Below are 18,816 nucleotides of genomic sequence, written 5' to 3'. Positions count from 1 at the left end.
TTTTGACTAATGATCATTTTCCATATAAGAGGAAGTTAATCGATTCCAATGTATTTGAATTTATTCATGCCTTGCAAAGTGCTCTAAGACAAACTCATGAGGGGCGTGGATATTTTGCTAATTAATTCTCTTGATGGTTTTAAGGAACAAATCATGGTATGCATGAAGAGAAAGGTTTTGAATTCCACAAAACTTGTTTTCTTTTCCCCTATTAAGTTCACCACTTATTTGTTTCAATGCCATCATTGTAAGACCCAAGAAATTTAAATAATTAAATAAATCCTTGTTTAATAAATGCGGGTCATGAGAGCCTTTATGGCATTTAATGTGGTTCGTTATGACCTGGAACAATACTAGCTCAAGTGGTTGAGAGTACTTAGTTATGTTGAAAGGACTTGGGTTTGACTCCTATGTATGCTAATTGTATGCTATTTTAATAAGTGTATTATTTTAACGTTATGTTTGAATGTGCTTAGTGATAATGTAATCCTAAAATTATAGGAATTATCACGAAACATGAATTGGTTGAATTGGTTATGCACTAACTTGGTAATTGAGGGGTTGTGGGCTTAAACCTTGCTAAGAACGAATTTAACTTTCTTTTTGCCAAATTTTCTTTTGGCTTGAATATGAAAGGGCAGAGAAAACCCTAGTTGCAAGAAGGATAACCTAGTGGGTTGGGAAGGCAACCAATAATAGTCTTTCAATGAACATTAACACCTAATTGAAAGCATTTTCGTTTTCCCTAACATTAACAAACATTAAGGCTTAGTTAATGATCTAATTAGTGTAGTTTTGGAGAAGAAAGAGAGAAAAACGTGAAAGAGTAGTGGACAAACGAATTTTGACAGTGGAAAAGAGAGTCTGAAGGTGAGTTTTCGCGTGGAATTGATAAGCGCATCAAGTGCATTAGGAGAAGGCTAAGGTGGGACTATTGGTGACACAAGAGAAGCCTTGATTCTTCAAATTGAGCAAGGATTAACAGGTTAGGGCAGCTGATTAACACCGTTTTAATTGCCTATTGATTAAATGTATGTTGTTTAGTGTGTTATTGCATGATCAATATGTGTCCTTGTTGAATTTCGCGTTTTTTAGAATTATCCAGAAACTGGATGGCAGGTGATGAACTGCCGCCAGGCGACACATGTTGTTCTTCCTATTTCTGGGTTCCTTTAAGGAACCGCTTGACGGTGAGCATCGTGCCGCTAAGCGACACAAGCAGAGCAACCCATTTTTCTGGGTTTCTAATGAACTGCTTGGCGGTGATGAACACCCGCCAGGTGACGCTAACCAATTTTGGTTCAATTTTGATGCTCTGGAAGTTTTGGGATGACTCTAATCGGAGGGAAAGCAAATTTTAATGGTTAAAGGGTGATTGGATGTCAAACATCATTGAATTTCATTTAATTGATGGCTAAATTGGATGAAACACTAGGAATATTATCTTAGGGTTGATGAATTGGGAATTTCTAAAGTGGCATCAATCTAAGGGGAAAATGTGAATGAATTCATGAATGAGAAGTGTTAGGGATGAACCGTAATCCCAATAACTGGGATCGTATTCTATGGAGTCAAAAATTGATGGAAATCAGAGTTGTAGTGAAGCGGGTAAGGTTTGCATGTGCAGGAATCGCCTAGCGACACCCATTTGGCTATTAGGCGCTATACCAGGGAGGCATGGTGTTCTGATTTACGAAAAACGCTATTTTTCGTATATTCGCAGAACAGGAACCGTCCGACACTGGGTTTGTACTGCCAGGCACCACCAATTTTTCTAGTTCGCGCAGTTTTTGTAAAACTGCATTTTCCAGTTCGTTAATCGTCCGGTTTAGGTAAAAGTTTGACAAGTGATCCATAACATGTAGTTCTTCACTATGAATGGTAGCTAGAGATATACGTCACACATGATTGATTGTTTGAATTCTCTAATAGTATGATTACTAAAGGATGATTAAGTGTTCTCAAATGCTGGTACGACCTTGATTGGTGAATGTATATATATATATATATATATTATATATATATATATATATATATATATGTAAATATATATACACTAGTGCAGAATTGGATTTCTACCTCGCCTTATAGGCCTCGGTTGGCCAGAAACCGAAGCCTATAATGGCGCGGTGGCAATTTTGCAATTATAGGCAACTTTTATGCCTCGGTTCACCTACAACCCGAAGCCAAAAGCAGTTATAGGCCTCGGTTATAAAGAAACCGAAGCCAAAAACGCTGTTAGGCCTCGGTTAAGAAGGCCCAAAGCCAAAAAGGATGCCCAAAATTTCAAAAATGCCATTCTCGTTTTGACTTATAGGCCTCGGTTGGGACAAAAGCCGGTGCCAAAAGTGGTGTTAGGCCTCGGTTGTTAGGGACCCGGGGCCAAAAGGGGTTATATGCCTCGGTTCTAAATTGAACCGAGGCCATATTGTTTAATTAGGGCTCAAAACTGCGCCCCCTTTCTTCCTCGCGCGCGCTCCTCCTCCATTTCTCTCCTCCATTTCTCTCTGCAATTCCGGCCACCATCGCGCGTTGCTCCTGTGCTGCCACTGGCACTGCCACCCCGTCGTTGTCTCCTCCTTCTCTCTCCGCGACTTCCGGCGAGAAAACCACGCGAGCACGCGAGCCCCCTGCCGTTGCTGTCTCTCCTTCTCTCTCCGCGACTTCCGACGAGAAAACCACGCGAGCCCCTTGTCGTAGTGTCGTCTCGCCTCCGGCCACGCTGCTCCGGCAGTGGTCCCTCTCTCTGTCTCTCTGCAAGTGTTCCGGCGTCCCTCCACCACCACGCGAACATTTTGGTTCTTTTGCCGCAATTGTCGCGCCGCGGTTTTCTTTAAGGTAAATTTTCAACGCGTTTTTGTTTGATTTTCTGTTTTTGTGTATGTTTGATTTTCTGTTTTTGTGTATGTTTGATTTTCTGTTTTTGTGTATGTTAATTTTAAATTTTAGTTATTGTGAGTGTTAATTTGGATTGAGATAGAAATTGTTTGGAGTGTTTTGATTAATTTTGTGAGAGGATTGAGTCTCAATTTAAGAGCATTGTGTCTTCAGATGTAGAGCATTAAGTCTGAATTTAATTTAAGAGAATTGTAAAAACACTATAATTAAATAGGTAATATATGATGTTAAGGAAATTGTTATTTTTGCTTTTATTTGTTACTTATGACTTTCTCTTGTGTTTTTTGTTATCTCTTGTAGCTTTCGAATGCGTTGAATTGCATCATCTTCCAGTGTCATCTACTCTTTTTACGCGCTCCCAGGTTCCTAATTCTAATATTTTCCTATGATGCCAATATGTTGTTTGCTTTATATATTTTATTAATTATTTGTTAAAACATGTTGTTTGTTTTTCTTATATGTGAGTTAGCCTTAGTTTTCCGTTTGAGATTCAATACGTAAATTATGTATTGTCCCCGAGTTTTCATTTTGAAAAAATTACATTTTTTTAAAATTAGATATAAAGGGATACAATACTAATAATTTAAATGTATTGAATCTTGAATTGTCCGATTGGACAGTTTAAGAAGATTAATCACTTTCTAGTAATTTATTAGTGCATATATATATATATATATATATATATATATATATATATATATATATATATATATATATATATTAAAATACATATCTTAAAATTCATGAATATTTGTCAATTGTGTTTTGTATTGATCTTCCGGTGCATATTTGATTGTGGTTTATAATCACTTTCATTTCGTGTATCCTGAAGGCCAATGCGAAATGTTGGCAAAATTTCGTGAAATTTAAGATATGTATTTTAAAAGTAATATGTACCAATAAAATAAAGAAAGTGAATCTTCTTAAATGGGATAGGGTCACACCTTGATTACGACGTGAGTATTGATTCAAAGATTACTGAAATTGTTCACGCAATTTCAGTATGGATCAAGATTGGATTAATTTACCACGTATTAGCGTTGAGTATGAGAATGGAGTAGAAGAATTTATAAAATTTGCGCAACGTTATGAGGGGAGAAGTGATGATGAGGTGAAGTTCAGATGTCCGTGTGTCAACTGTTTGAATGGAAGAAAATTGAATGCAACTCAAGTTAGGGAACATCTTATTTGTGATGGTTTCCTTAAAAGTTATACAATATGGACATGGCACGGCGAATTAATACACATTCCAATTCCTCCATGAAAGAGCGACGAGAAGAGCGACGGGAAGAGCGATGTGAAGAGCGAGTAGAAGAAGACAATATAGAGGACATGATACGGGATGTTGGCGCAGAAGCTTTTGCACAAGCGCATGTGTATGAGACGATGTCTGCTGATGTGGAAACTCCGTTGTATGTTGGTTCAACTAAGTTCACGCGATTATCAGCGGTTTTAAGACTTATGAATTTGAAAGTGACCAATGGTTGGACAGATAAAAGCTTCACAGAATTGCTCGTGCTCTTGAATGAAATTCTTCCCGAAGGAAATACTCTACCCACTCGAAACTATGATGCCAAGAAAATTCTTTGTCCGATGGGTATGGAGTATAAAAGGATACACGCATGTCCTAATGATTGCATATTATACAGAAAAGAATTTGAAGATTTGAAAAAATGTCCAAAGTGTGGGTCATCACGGTACAAGCAGAAAAGAAACAGTGAAGATAATGGTCAAATAGAGAAGGAAGGATCTGCTTTGAAAGTAGTCTGGTACCTTCCAATCGTGCCTAGACTTAAGCGTTTGTTTGCAAATCCTAAAGACGCTAAAAACCTTAGATGGCATGCAACTGGGAGAAGATGTGACGGACTCCTTCATCATCCAGCTGATTCAATGCAATGGAAAAATATTGATCAGGAATTTCCCAAGTTCGGTGAAGAATGTAGAAATATTCGTTTTGGCTTAGCTACCGATGGAATGAATCCATTTGGTAATTTAAGTACAAATCACAGTTGTTGGCCTGTTATATCATTCATTTACAACTTATCTCCTGGACTCTGCATGAAGAGAAAATACATGATGTTGTCTATGATGATATCTGGTCCAAAGCAGCCTGGAAATGACATAGATGTATATCTCAATCCTCTAGTTGAAGACTTGAAGGTGTTGTGGGTTGATGGTGTTGAAGTATTTGATGCTGTTGCTTCTGAAACTTTCATGATGCATGCAATGTTATTTTGCACCATTAATGACTTTCCAGCTTATGGTAATTTGTCAAGGTACAGTGTCAAGGGTCATAAAGCATGTCCTATATGTGAAGAAAACACTACATCTCATCAATTGAAAAATGGAAGGAAGACCGTGTATCTGCGCCATCGAAGGTTTTTACAAGCTAATCATCCTTATCGAAGGTTAAAGAAAGCATTCAATGGTCCAAAGCTAAGCATTCAACGTGGAAAAGAAATTTATTTTGTCCCTTATCTTGCTGGGTAAGTCATTTTTGTTAACTTATGAATATAATAAGTCATTTTAATGCATAACAATGAATTTATTTTCTTATCAGGCGTCATTGGCAATTACTTGTGGTTTCCCTAAGGGAGAACCTTGCTGTGTGGTTTTGCTCTTTGCATCGCCCTCCCCCCAACCATCTTAGACAAGTGATAGATTGGTAAGAACCTCAATATCAATCTTATGAATATGACATGTTATATAAAAATATCCTAACTTATTCCCTATATCATAGTTCAATTGCTGCACATAACATGTTGTTAGGGAGATCAACGGCTAAGGCAAAAGGTCTTGTATGGTGTTCTCTCCAGGTTTGATATTTCTATCCATATCTTCATGATTGTTTGCTTGATTTTCTTCCTTAATTAATTGTAACGTTGTTAATATAATGTAGTGTAATAGACAAACCGGCTCATATGAGTGCGGTTACTATATAATGCAATGGATGACAACCACTGTGCGTGCTCGTATTACAACAAATTGGGAAACGGTAATATATATTTGAATTAAAATGAATACTTTGCGATATTTCCTTTTTATATACTAACTTAACTTAATCTATTATTTTGTAGACATTCAAGAGTCCTGCAGCAATTCCCGCAAAGTCCATCAAGTTTGGTAGGATAGCATGTGCCAAATATATAATTGAAATGTACAATAGTATTGATTAGAACATGTATGTTGATTATAAAATATTTGTAATTGTCTTTTAAATGAATTTGAATTGTAGATGTGTTTTAAAATATTATGTTCTGGTCTATTCTGGTCTGTGCTGGGTGCTGAATAAAATTTGCAGGTTTAAATGTGGGAATTACACCAAATCAGAAACTGTATTAAAAAAAAAACAGCATATTAGGCCTCAGTTCATACCAGAACCGAAGCAAAAAGCACACTTTTGGCCTCGGGTGCAACCGAAACCGAGGCCAAAAAGGGTATCGAATTTTTTAAAAAAAAAAAAGAAGCCCATATGGCCTCGGGTGCAACCAAAACCGAGGCCAAAAGGGTACCGAATTTATAAAAAAAAAAAAGCCCATATGGCCTCGGGTGGCACAGAAAACCGAGGCCAAAAGGCCGGGCTCTATGGCCTCGGGTTCCGCTGAACCGAGGCAGAAGGGGACTCTATGGCTTCGGTTCTTAACCGAGGCCAAAAGCTATGCTCTTTTGGCCTCGCCCCAATATGCTTCGGTTCCCGAACTGGTGCAGAATATTAAAAACAACCGCTACCAAAGGCCCTTCCTGCACTGGTGATATATATATATATATATATATATATATATATATATATATATATATATATATATATATATATATATATATATATATATATATATATATATATATATATGTGTGTGTGTGTGTGTGTGTGTGTGTGTGTGTGTGTGTGTGATTGATGAGTATGTTTTTGATAGTGCTTGCTAAGATATGTTGAATATATTAACTTATATATGATAGCTTGCATGTATGATGTTATAAGTGTGTGAAAAAGGCCACTATTGATGATATCACTATGACTGAGTGTTGCATGATCGTGAAGGGTTTTAGGGAAGTATGGGAACATGATAATCATACCTTAAATGTAATGGAAATTGTGAGAGCATGTAGAATATGTATATAGCTTTGATTATGTCTTATGAGGGGTATGAGAATTGTAAGCATGCAAAGGGTTGGGAAAATGAGAAGTTGAAAATAAAGTGTGTGTTGGTATTGATTTAAGAGGTAACTACATATGAATTATAATGTGTGCTTATACTTGAAAGATGCATTTGTGTTGTGATGTTGTAATTTGGAATATATGAATGTGTATTTTGATTTTTGGATGTTTGAGAATTGAATTGGTGAATGCTAGGGAATGAATTAGAGTACCTAAAACCAGTAGTATCACATTACTGGTGTGGCGCCTGGTGGTGTAGAGTGGACCGCCAGGCGATAGTAGGAAACAAGGATGTCTTGTGAGTTGTGGCACCCGACGATGATGTGGAACCGCCATGCGTTCTGTACTGCCATTTCGCCTAGCGACGCTTAGGTTGCGCTAGGCGATGGTGTAGTGGTAGGGTGCATTGTGATATATTTTGCATGGCTTGTTGAGTTGGTCCTGGTTTAGGATATGCTTGATGATGTTATGAGCAGGTAGGTTCATGACTAGTGATGAACACATGATGATATGAGCGGGGAGGTTCATATCTTGTTACTCTCGTGTGAGGATACGAGTGAGGTAGGTTCATATGTTCTATGCTCACACTTGAGAGATGCTACGAGCAGGGAGGTTCGTAGTTGGTGGATCACGTGTGTTGGACTACAGGCGGGGAGGTCTGTAGAGTTCGACTACAAGCGAGGAGGTTCGTAGAGTTGGACCACGAGCGGGCAGGTTCGTGGAAGCATTGGAATCCCTAAGACCAGCTTGAATATGTACCCTGTGTAGCGTAGTGTGCTTTTCTTGTTTTCGTTATCATGTTGTGATGTGAGACTTGGATCAGGGGATGTTATGCCATAGGGTAGGTTCATGGATGGTGGTGAACATGTGATGATATGAGCGGGGAGGTTCATATCCTATTACTCTCAAGTGGGGATACGAGCGAGGTAGGTTCGTATGTTCCGTGCTCACACTTGAGAGATGCTATGTGCGGGGAGGTACGTAGCTGGTGGATCACGTGTGTTGGACTACGGGCGGGTAGGTCCGTAGAGCAGGACTACGAGCAGGGAGGTTCGTAGAGCAGGACTATGAGTAGGGAGGTTCGTAGAGGCAGGACCACGAGCGGGCATGTTCGTGTGAGCATCATAAACCCTGAATTTGAGGCTAACTATTTATGTGTTGTGAAGGTTCAAAAGCCTTAGGGATTAAGGTCTTGACCAAGAATTAACTACAATAAACTAGATGGGTGTATCTTGATTTTTATTAACTTTTATGTTAACTGTTTATGAGCTCACCCTTTCTGCTTGTGTTTGGCGATGATCGTGTAATGCGTTACACGGGAGCAGGTGATGTTACAAGTGGTGCTGGTGAGACATAACATCGGAGAGAGGGTTAGCTGGAAAAACTTTTATTGGAGTTTTATCATTATTGTTTTTATGAACTTTGTAAACAATGTTTTACTGATTTGTGAATTTGGATACTATATTGGAGTTTCATAAATTATGGATTTTTGGATAACTTCCGATTAATAAATGTTTTAAAATTTCCCGCGGTTTTGGGAAGCGAAGTATAATAAATGAGGTTTTCATCATATTTCTTAATTTTATTACTTAAATTAGTAATATCCGATCAGGATGTTACAATCATATTCTTGTATCCCCTTTAATATATATAGGAAAGTGGTGCATACATGGTCTTACCTCTAGAAAAATTGGTTTGAGTGCTAATGGTTGGGGCACTTCTATCCCATATACATGTTATTTTCCGTATGCATATTCAGTTGTAACTTCAAATGTTGTCCTTTAGCATATTATGATGTTTTTGGTCTTCTACATATCATATAGCAATATTATAACTCAGTTTAGATTTCCTATTTTTCGATAAAGAGAATCAACTTATCCCAATCAGATGATATTATTGAAATATCTTTCTTGTTTCTAAAATTAAAATATCTTCCAAATTACAGCCTTCAGACTGGGAAGAAAGAGATTACATTGAAGACTTTGATGATTTCAAACCTGAGGTATACAAAAGCGCTATTGCAGGGATATGAGTCAATCCCAAGAGAAATTCCTGACCCAAATGCTAAAGAGGTTAGTGTTAAAGTGGCAAACATTTTGTGTGGATAAGCATATGATGTAAAATGCTACGAGCTAAGGAGGCATGGAGAAACATTCATGGCAAATAAAAAGGTGTAATTTTCTTTTCATTTATGTTTCCTGTTCTACAGATCTTTTGAGGACATTTTTGGAAAATTAATAAACTATTGACTGTAACTTTTATTTGAAATCCTTCGGTGACTACTGTGCTTTAAAGCCACAAATTGAATAAGAGTTTTTTTGATGATTTTGAGAACAACAAATCCTTACCCCGCTATTATGAGAAGAGGTCAGCATAATATTTTCTTGACCTTCCCAAGTTAGAGCTACAATCAAGGCTGAAAGAGAATTTAAAGAAATACTGCCAAAATGTTATTGCTGTTTCATTGAACATGTTTGATTGAATAATATATGTTTACTAAATCTTGATAGATTCCACAAGCATATTATAGTATCAGACCTGAAAAAACTAAGTATTTCTAATATTTTGTTTTGGGAATATTATAGTATCAGACCTGAAAAATGATCAGCGTATAAAGAAGATATCACAGGAGATGCCGGATGATCTTGATGAAGACTGTAAAGCTGGAATAGCATCAGGGAGAGAGTTGACTTCATCCCAGGTCAACTCAAATCAATCTGCCGTTAACATATTCAAATGCAAATGATATTTAATCAAATACTCAATTTATTAAATTAGAGAAATATAGGTCAAATAATCATTATGTTAGTATAAGATTTTCTTGAATTTGAAATTTCTGATATGTTTTTTATATTGTTTCTCTTTTAAGTCTTTGAAATATATTATTTTACATTAATTTTGATATTTTAAAATATATTAAAACTAATGTATTTCGAGAACAGATCTGAGAAATAACACCAAAAGTCGAACAGAAAATCTGAACTTGGTTTTCTAAATTTGCACTTAATTACTCCACTACGCAAAGAAAAGTCGTCTCCAAGTTATTTTTCCTTATACTATTTAACACTAAGTATAGTCCACACTTTAATATATTATTTATTTTATACAGGAAATAAAGAGTAGTGAAGAAGGAACTACATCACCATATGCGGAGACAATACCGTTGTTAAGTGATTCAGAATCAGTTAGTTCGTTACTTAACGTATGAGTTAATTCTGAATGTAGTAAAATATAGATACATAACTTCCGTGCTAAAAACTAGGTTGCATGTTTTGTATTCATACAATATAAATAGATAGCATAGGCCTTGAATCTGATGTTATTGTATGAATTGAATGAATCTATGTAGGAACATGGTGATGAAGCTCAAATATCTGTACCTTTTTCAATTGTGAATATAGAACTTGAAGCCACTGAAGATGTTGGTGTTGGAGACATTGAAGAAGCTTCTCCAGGTTACAAGAAGATTCATATTTTTTTTATCTTACATATTGTTCTAACAGATGACATGCATGGTGGTTACATTTCCCTTCGTTTTTCAGAGAAAGTTTGTGAGATGACTGAAGAGTCAAGTTATGGTTGGAGTGTAAGAAGGGAGCTTGAGCAACTTGTCTCTAACAAGCATTTGGGTTCAGAGAACTTGGCTCTGTTAACCAATTTCCTTGTGAAGCATCCTTCTCTTCGTTTAGCAGACAGTGCATTGAGTGAGAGATACAAGGGTTTTGCCTACACTTGTCTGGCTCAGCTTTTGAAGTTTCTCCAAAGCCATAGTGTGTTTGATGTGTTGGGGTCAAGCCACTCTGAATTTGTTGAGTTATTGAAAGATGTGCGTAATTGTGGTTTCAATAAGGATTGGTTGGATGATGTTGAAAAACTCAAAGTGCTTTGATTCATCGTTTTTGGAGGATATTAAGTATCAACTTCAGGAACACGAGGCTCAAGGTTTCCAAGTTAGGACTACTTTCAGCACCACTTGGCTATCATATATTATTCTTCCTTTTCTTTATCTATTTATTGCGTTTAAACTTTGGTATTGGCATATATACTTTCCACAACGTATCATATGTTCTCAAATAAAACCATCATCATTTGTTTGTTTTATTTTTTTAATACATTTGTGTCTTCGGATACATGTCCATACAGTATAAATTTCTTCTATTTTTTATTATGATTTATTTTAACCTTTAGGACAAGGAAAATGCATATCATTACCGTTGATAAAATTCAAGATAATTTACTTTCTTCGTCTTTAAACAAAATATAATACTATATACAAATGGAGAAATAATAATCGAAAAGTTTTGAATAAATATTATATCCGCCACAAAACCATTCAAATTTAATTTATCACAAACACCATTAACACTAATGTGGCATGAGGATTTTGCATTGAGAAAAAAAAAATTCAATAATCAAAATCAAAAGGTAACCTAAAGCAACTTTTTCAAAGGTACTCTTGATCCTTCGTTAAAACAACTTTTTTGTTCCTACGAAATATGTGCTCAAATCTAGAAGCATGCCAAGTTATTATACACCAACGATACTCAACGTCTCGATGATGTCTGTTCTAAATTTGCAGAACTTATTTCCTCTAAACATCTAAACTCTATGACTGATTATATGGACAAAATTCATGCTCTTTTTCATGAGTTCAATGAGTTATTGCCTCCTTCCCCCGACCTTGCCATGGAGATCGAGCAACGCTCAAAGTTCTTCATGCTCGGAGCATTACACAGGCTTGCTGATAAATATTCACATATTTGTGATCAAATTTTGGGTTCCCCGGTTGTCCCCACCTTGACTTTAACCTGCTATACTCTTTTGCGTGTACCAGAACAACCCAACACTGATACACCTGCTTCTATTGATGATTCTTCTGCGTTGGCATCTCACCGTGATGATCGAACTCACCCTCGTAAATAGGGAAAAGGGCGTCTTAAGTGTGAACATTGTGGCAAGCTCGGTCACAACATTTACAAGTGTTAATGAGTATTGTAAGACCCGAGAAATTTAAATAATTATTTAATAAATCGGGTAGTAGGAGCCTATAAGGCATTTAATGCAGATTACTATGACGTGGAAAAATACTAGCTTAAGTGGTTGAGAGTATTTAAATATGTGAGAGGACTTGGGTTCAAGTCCTATGTATGCTGTTTGTGTTTTTTTTATTTTGTGAATAATTCCAGAGTTCTAGAAAATGAAAGAGAGCAAAAAGCAATGTGATAGAAAAGGACAAAGAAAAGGAGGTATGCCAACAACTGAGGACATGGTTCTTTAAAAAAATTCCTTTATTTATTATCCCATGCATAAGATTTTACCCTTTTATATATTTAATGCAACGTGGAATTAGGTCAGGAAGACTTGCCAAAGAAGAATGACATATCCACCGTTCTTCATATTTTGACTAATGATAATTTTCCATATAAGAGGAAGTTAATCGATTCCAATGTATTTGAATTTATTCATGCCTTGCAAAGTGCTCTAAGACAAACTCATGAGGGGCGTGGATATTTTGCTAATTAATTCTCTTGATGGTTTTAAGGAACAAATCATGGTATGCATGAAGAGAAAGGTTTTGAATTCCACAAAACTTGTTTTCTTTTCCCCTATTAAGTTCACCACTTATTTGTTTCAATGCCATCATTGTAAGACCCAAGAAATTTAAATAATTAAATAAATCCTTGTTTAATAAATGCGGGTCATGAGAGCCTTTATGGCATTTAATGTGGTTCGTTATGACCTGGAACAATACTAGCTCAAGTGGTTGAGAGTACTTAGTTATGTTGAAAGGACTTGGGTTTGACTCCTATGTATGCTAATTGTATGCTATTTTAATAAGTGTATTATTTTAACGTTATGTTTGAATGTGCTTAGTGATAATGTAATCCTAAAATTATAGGAATTATCACGAAACATGAATTGGTTGAATTGGTTATGCACTAACTTGGTAATTGAGGGGTTGTGGGCTTAAACCTTGCTAAGAACGAATTTAACTTTCTTTTTGCCAAATTTTCTTTTGGCTTGAATATGAAAGGGCAGAGAAAACCCTAGTTGCAAGAAGGATAACCTAGTGGGTTGGGAAGGCAACCAATAATAGTCTTTCAATGAACATTAACACCTAATTGAAAGCATTTTCGTTTTCCCTAACATTAACAAACATTAAGGCTTAGTTAATGATCTAATTAGTGTAGTTTTGGAGAAGAAAGAGAGAAAAACGTGAAAGAGTAGTGGACAAACGAATTTTGACAGTGGAAAAGAGAGTCTGAAGGTGAGTTTTCGCGTGGAATTGATAAGAGCATCAAGTGCATTAGGAGAAGGCTAAGGTGGGACTATTGGTGACACAAGAGAAGCCTTGATTCTTCAAATTGAGCAAGGATTAACAGGTTAGGGCAGCTGATTAACACCGTTTTAATTGCCTATTGATTAAATGTATGTTGTTTAGTGTGTTATTGCATGATCAATATGTGTCCTTGTTGAATTTCGCGTTTTTTAGAATTATCCAGAAACTGGATGGCAGGTGATGAACTGCCGCCAGGCGACACATGTTGTTCTTCCTATTTCTGGGTTCCTTTAAGGAACCGCTTGACGGTGAGCATCGTGCCGCTAAGCGACACAAGCAGAGCAACCCATTTTTCTGGGTTTCTAATGAACTGCTTAGCGGTGATGAACACCCGCCAGGTGACGCTAACCAATTTTGGTTCAATTTTGATGCTCTGGAAGTTTTGGGATGACTCTAATCGGAGGGAAAGCAAATTTTAATGGTTAAAGGGTGATTGGATGTCAAACATCATTGAATTTCATTTAATTGATGGCTAAATTGGATGAAACACTAGGAATATTATCTTAGGGTTGATGAATTGGGAATTTCTAAAGTGGCATCAATCTAAGGGGAAAATGTGAATGAATTCATGAATGAGAAGTGTTAGGGATGAACCGTAATCCCAATAACTGGGATCGTATTCTATGGAGTCAGAAATTGATGGAAATCAGAGTTGTAGTGAAGCGGGTAAGGTTTGCATGTGCAGGAATCGCCTAGCGACACCCATTTGGCTATTAGGCGCTATACCAGGGAGGCATGGTGTTCTGATTTACGAAAAACGCTATTTTTCGTATATTCGCAGAACAGGAACCGTCCGACACTGGGTTTGTACTGCCAGGCACCACCAATTTTTCTAGTTCGCGCAGTTTTTGTAAAACTGCATTTTCCAGTTCGTTAATCGTCCGGTTTAGGTAAAAGTTTGACAAGTGATCCATAACATGTAGTTCTTCACTATGAATGGTAGCTAGAGATATACGTCACACATGATTGATTGTTTGAATTCTCTAATAGTATGATTACTAAAGGATGATTAAGTGTTCTCAAATGCTGGTACGACCTTGATTGGTGAATGTATATATATATATATATATATATTATATATATATATATATATATATATGTAAATATATATACACTAGTGCAGAATTGGATTTCTACCTCGCCTTATAGGCCTCGGTTGGCCAGAAACCGAAGCCTATAATGGCGCGGTGGCAATTTTGCAATTATAGGCAACTTTTATGCCTCGGTTCACCTACAACCCGAAGCCAAAAGCAGTTATAGGCCTCGGTTATAAAGAAACCGAAGCCAAAAACGCTGTTAGGCCTCGGTTAAGAAGGCCCAAAGCCAAAAAGGATGCCCAAAATTTCAAAAATGCCATTCTCGTTTTGACTTATAGGCCTCGGTTGGGACAAAAGCCGGTGCCAAAAGTGGTGTTAGGCCTCGGTTGTTAGGGACCCGGGGCCAAAAGGGGTTATATGCCTCGGTTCTAAATTGAACCGAGGCCATATTGTTTAATTAGGGCTCAAAACTGCGCCCCCTTTCTTCCTCGCGCGCGCTCCTCCTCCATTTCTCTCCTCCATTTCTCTCTGCAATTCCGGCCACCATCGCGCGTTGCTCCTGTGCTGCCACTGGCACTGCCACCCCGTCGTTGTCTCCTCCTTCTCTCTCCGCGACTTCCGGCGAGAAAACCACGCGAGCACGCGAGCCCCCTGCCGTTGCTGTCTCTCCTTCTCTCTCCGCGACTTCCGACGAGAAAACCACGCGAGCCCCTTGTCGTAGTGTCGTCTCGCCTCCGGCCACGCTGCTCCGGCAGTGGTCCCTCTCTCTGTCTCTCTGCAAGTGTTCCGGCGTCCCTCCACCACCACGCGAACATTTTGGTTCTTTTGCCGCAATTGTCGCGCCGCGGTTTTCTTTAAGGTAAATTTTCAACGCGTTTTTGTTTGATTTTCTGTTTTTGTGTATGTTTGATTTTCTGTTTTTGTGTATGTTTGATTTTCTGTTTTTGTGTATGTTAATTTTAAATTTTAGTTATTGTGAGTGTTAATTTGGATTGAGATAGAAATTGTTTGGAGTGTTTTGATTAATTTTGTGAGAGGATTGAGTCTCAATTTAAGAGCATTGTGTCTTCAGATGTAGAGCATTAAGTCTGAATTTAATTTAAGAGAATTGTAAAAACACTATAATTAAATAGGTAATATATGATGTTAAGGAAATTGTTATTTTTGCTTTTATTTGTTACTTATGACTTTCTCTTGTGTTTTTTGTTATCTCTTGTAGCTTTCGAATGCGTTGAATTGCATCATCTTCCAGTGTCATCTACTCTTTTTACGCGCTCCCAGGTTCCTAATTCTAATATTTTCCTATGATGCCAATATGTTGTTTGCTTTATATATTTTATTAATTATTTGTTAAAACATGTTGTTTGTTTTTCTTATATGTGAGTTAGCCTTAGTTTTCCGTTTGAGATTCAATACGTAAATTATGTATTGTCCCCGAGTTTTCATTTTGAAAAAATTACATTTTTTTAAAATTAGATATAAAGGGATACAATACTAATAATTTAAATGTATTGAATCTTGAATTGTCCGATTGGACAGTTTAAGAAGATTAATCACTTTCTAGTAATTTATTAGTGCATATATATATATATATATATATATATATATATATATATATATATATATATATATATTATAAAATACATATCTTAAAATTCATGAATATTTGTCAATTGTGTTTTGTATTGATCTTCCGGTGCATATTTGATTGTGGTTTATAATCACTTTCATTTCGTGTATCCTGAAGGCCAATGCGAAATGTTGGCAAAATTTCGTGAAATTTAAGATATGTATTTTAAAAGTAATATGTACCAATAAAATAAAGAAAGTGAATCTTCTTAAATGGGATAGGGTCACACCTTGATTACGACGTGAGTATTGATTCAAAGATTACTGAAATTGTTCACGCAATTTCAGTATGGATCAAGATTGGATTAATTTACCACGTATTAGCGTTGAGTATGAGAATGGAGTAGAAGAATTTATAAAATTTGCGCAACGTTATGAGGGGAGAAGTGATGATGAGGTGAAGTTCAGATGTCCGTGTGTCAACTGTTTGAATGGAAGAAAATTGAATGCAACTCAAGTTAGGGAACATCTTATTTGTGATGGTTTCCTTAAAAGTTATACAATATGGACATGGCACGGCGAATTAATACACATTCCAATTCCTCCATGAAAGAGCGACGAGAAGAGCGACAGGAAGAGCGATGTGAAGAGCGAGTAGAAGAAGACAATATAGAGGACATGATACGGGATGTTGGCGCAGAAGCTTTTGCACAAGCGCATGTGTATGAGACGATGTCTGCTGATGTGGAAACTCCGTTGTATGTTGGTTCAACTAAGTTCACGCGATTATCAGCGGTTTTAAGACTTATGAATTTGAAAGTGACCAATGGTTGGACAGATAAAAGCTTCACAGAATTGCTCGTGCTCTTGAATGAAATTCTTCCCGAAGGAAATACTCTACCCACTCGAAACTATGATGCCAAGAAAATTCTTTGTCCGATGGGTATGGAGTATAAAAGGATACACGCATGTCCTAATGATTGCATATTATACAGAAAAGAATTTGAAGATTTGAAAAAATGTCCAAAGTGTGGGTCATCACGGTACAAGCAGAAAAGAAACAGTGAAGATAATGGTCAAATAGAGAAGGAAGGATCTGCTTTGAAAGTAGTCTGGTACCTTCCAATCGTGCCTAGACTTAAGCGTTTGTTTGCAAATCCTAAAGACGCTAAAAACCTTAGATGGCATGCAACTGGGAGAAGATGTGACGGACTCCTTCATCATCCAGCTGATTCAATGCAATGGAAAAATATTGATCAGGAATTTCCCAAGTTCGGTGAAGAATGTAGAAATATTCGTTTTGGCTTAGCTACCGATGGAATGAATCCATTTGGTAATTTAAGTACAAATCACAGTTGTTGGCCTGTTATATCATTCATTTACAACTTATCTCCTGGACTCTGCATGAAGAGAAAATACATGATGTTGTCTATGATGATATCTGGTCCAAAGCAGCCTGGAAATGACATAGATGTATATCTCAATCCTCTAGTTGAAGACTTGAAGGTGTTGTGGGTTGATGGTGTTGAAGTATTTGATGCTGTTGCTTCTGAAACTTTCATGATGCATGCAATGTTATTTTGCACCATTAATGACTTTCCAGCTTATGGTAATTTGTCAGGGTACAGTGTCAAGGGTCATAAAGCATGTCCTATATGTGAAGAAAACACTACATCTCATCAATTGAAAAATGGAAGGAAGACCGTGTATCTGCGCCATCGAAGGTTTTTACAAGCTAATCATCCTTATCGAAGGTTAAAGAAAGCATTCAATGGTCCAAAGCTAAGCATTCAACGTGGAAAAGAAATTTATTTTGTCCCTTATCTTGCTGGGTAAGTCATTTTTGTTAACTTATGAATATAATAAGTCATTTTAATGCATAACAATGAATTTATTTTCTTATCAGGCGTCATTGGCAATTACTTGTGGTTTCCCTAAGGGAGAACCTTGCTGTGTGGTTTTGCTCTTTGCATCGCCCTCCCCCCAACCATCTTAGACAAGTGATAGATTGGTAAGAACCTCAATATCAATCTTATGAATATGACATGTTATATAAAAATATCCTAACTTATTCCCTATATCATAGTTCAATTGCTGCACATAACATGTTGTTAGGGAGATCAACGGCTAAGGCAAAAGGTCTTGTATGGTGTTCTCTCCAGGTTTGATATTTCTATCCATATCTTCATGATTGTTTGCTTGATTTTCTTCCTTAATTAATTGTAACGTTGTTAATATAATGTAGTGTAATAGACAAACCGGCTCATATGAGTGCGGTTACTATATAATGCAATGGATGACAACCACTGTGCGTGCTCGTATTACAACAAATTGGGAAACGGTAATATATATTTGAATTAAAATGAATACTTTGCGATATTTCCTTTTTATATACTAACTTAACTTAATCTATTATTTTGTAGACATTCAAGAGTCCTGCAGCAATTCCCGCAAAGTCCATCAAGTTTGGTAGGATAGCATGTGCCAAATATATAATTGAAATGTACAATAGTATTGATTAGAACATGTATGTTGATTATAAAATATTTGTAATTGTCTTTTAAATGAATTTGAATTGTAGATGTGTTTTAAAATATTATGTTCTGGTCTATTCTGGTCTGTGCTGGGTGCTGAATAAAATTTGCAGGTTTAAATGTGGGAATTACACCAAATCAGAAACTGTATTAAAAAAAAAACAGCATATTAGGCCTCAGTTCATACCAGAACCGAAGCAAAAAGCACACTTTTGGCCTCGGGTGCAACCAAAACCGAGGCCAAAAAGGGTATCGAATTTTTAAAAAAAAAAAAAGAAGCCC

The 18,816-nt window shown here is 36.7% G+C and overlaps 1 protein-coding gene across 2 annotated transcripts; it reads left to right on the top strand.

The window, feature by feature from the left end:
• The first annotated feature begins 9,622 nt into the window (after window positions 1-9,622).
• Window positions 9,623-11,153, top strand: LOC146882048 (uncharacterized). Of its 2 annotated transcripts, none has more exons than XM_085667593.1 (4): window positions 9,623-9,755; window positions 10,164-10,238; window positions 10,404-10,509; window positions 10,597-11,153. In XM_085667593.1, the coding sequence occupies exons 1-4, from the start codon at window positions 9,687-9,689 to the stop codon at window positions 10,941-10,943; spliced, it is 597 nt and encodes a 198-aa protein (XP_085523719.1). In that variant the 5' UTR covers window positions 9,623-9,686; the 3' UTR covers window positions 10,944-11,153. The 2 variants fall into 2 exon arrangements, with proteins under 2 accessions (XP_085523719.1, XP_085523718.1); XM_085667592.1 differs by having other exon boundaries at window positions 10,164-10,256.
• Window positions 11,154-18,816: the final 7,663 nt, after the last annotated feature.

This window comes from Vigna unguiculata, chromosome 10 (genome assembly GCF_037176805.1).
Source record: "Vigna unguiculata cultivar grain cowpea cultivar isolate G323 ecotype 2 chromosome 10, ASM3717680v1, whole genome shotgun sequence".
NCBI classification, from domain to species: Eukaryota; Viridiplantae; Streptophyta; class Magnoliopsida; order Fabales; family Fabaceae; genus Vigna; species Vigna unguiculata.
The sequence above is the reverse complement of the archived record's forward strand: the minus strand, read 5'-3'. Positions and strand labels throughout refer to the sequence as shown.

Excerpts from the sequence above, each read along its gene's own strand:
- LOC146882048 (XM_085667592.1), top strand. The coding sequence starts at position 9,687 with ATGCCGGATGATCTTGATGAAGACTGTAAAGCTGGAATAGCATCAGGG. Across the intron at positions 10,257-10,403 it reads CAGTTAGTTCGTTACTTAAC|GAACATGGTGATGAAGCTCA; the intron begins GTATGAGTTAAT and ends GAATCTATGTAG. Across the intron at positions 10,510-10,596 it reads CATTGAAGAAGCTTCTCCAG|AGAAAGTTTGTGAGATGACT; the intron begins GTTACAAGAAGA and ends TTCGTTTTTCAG.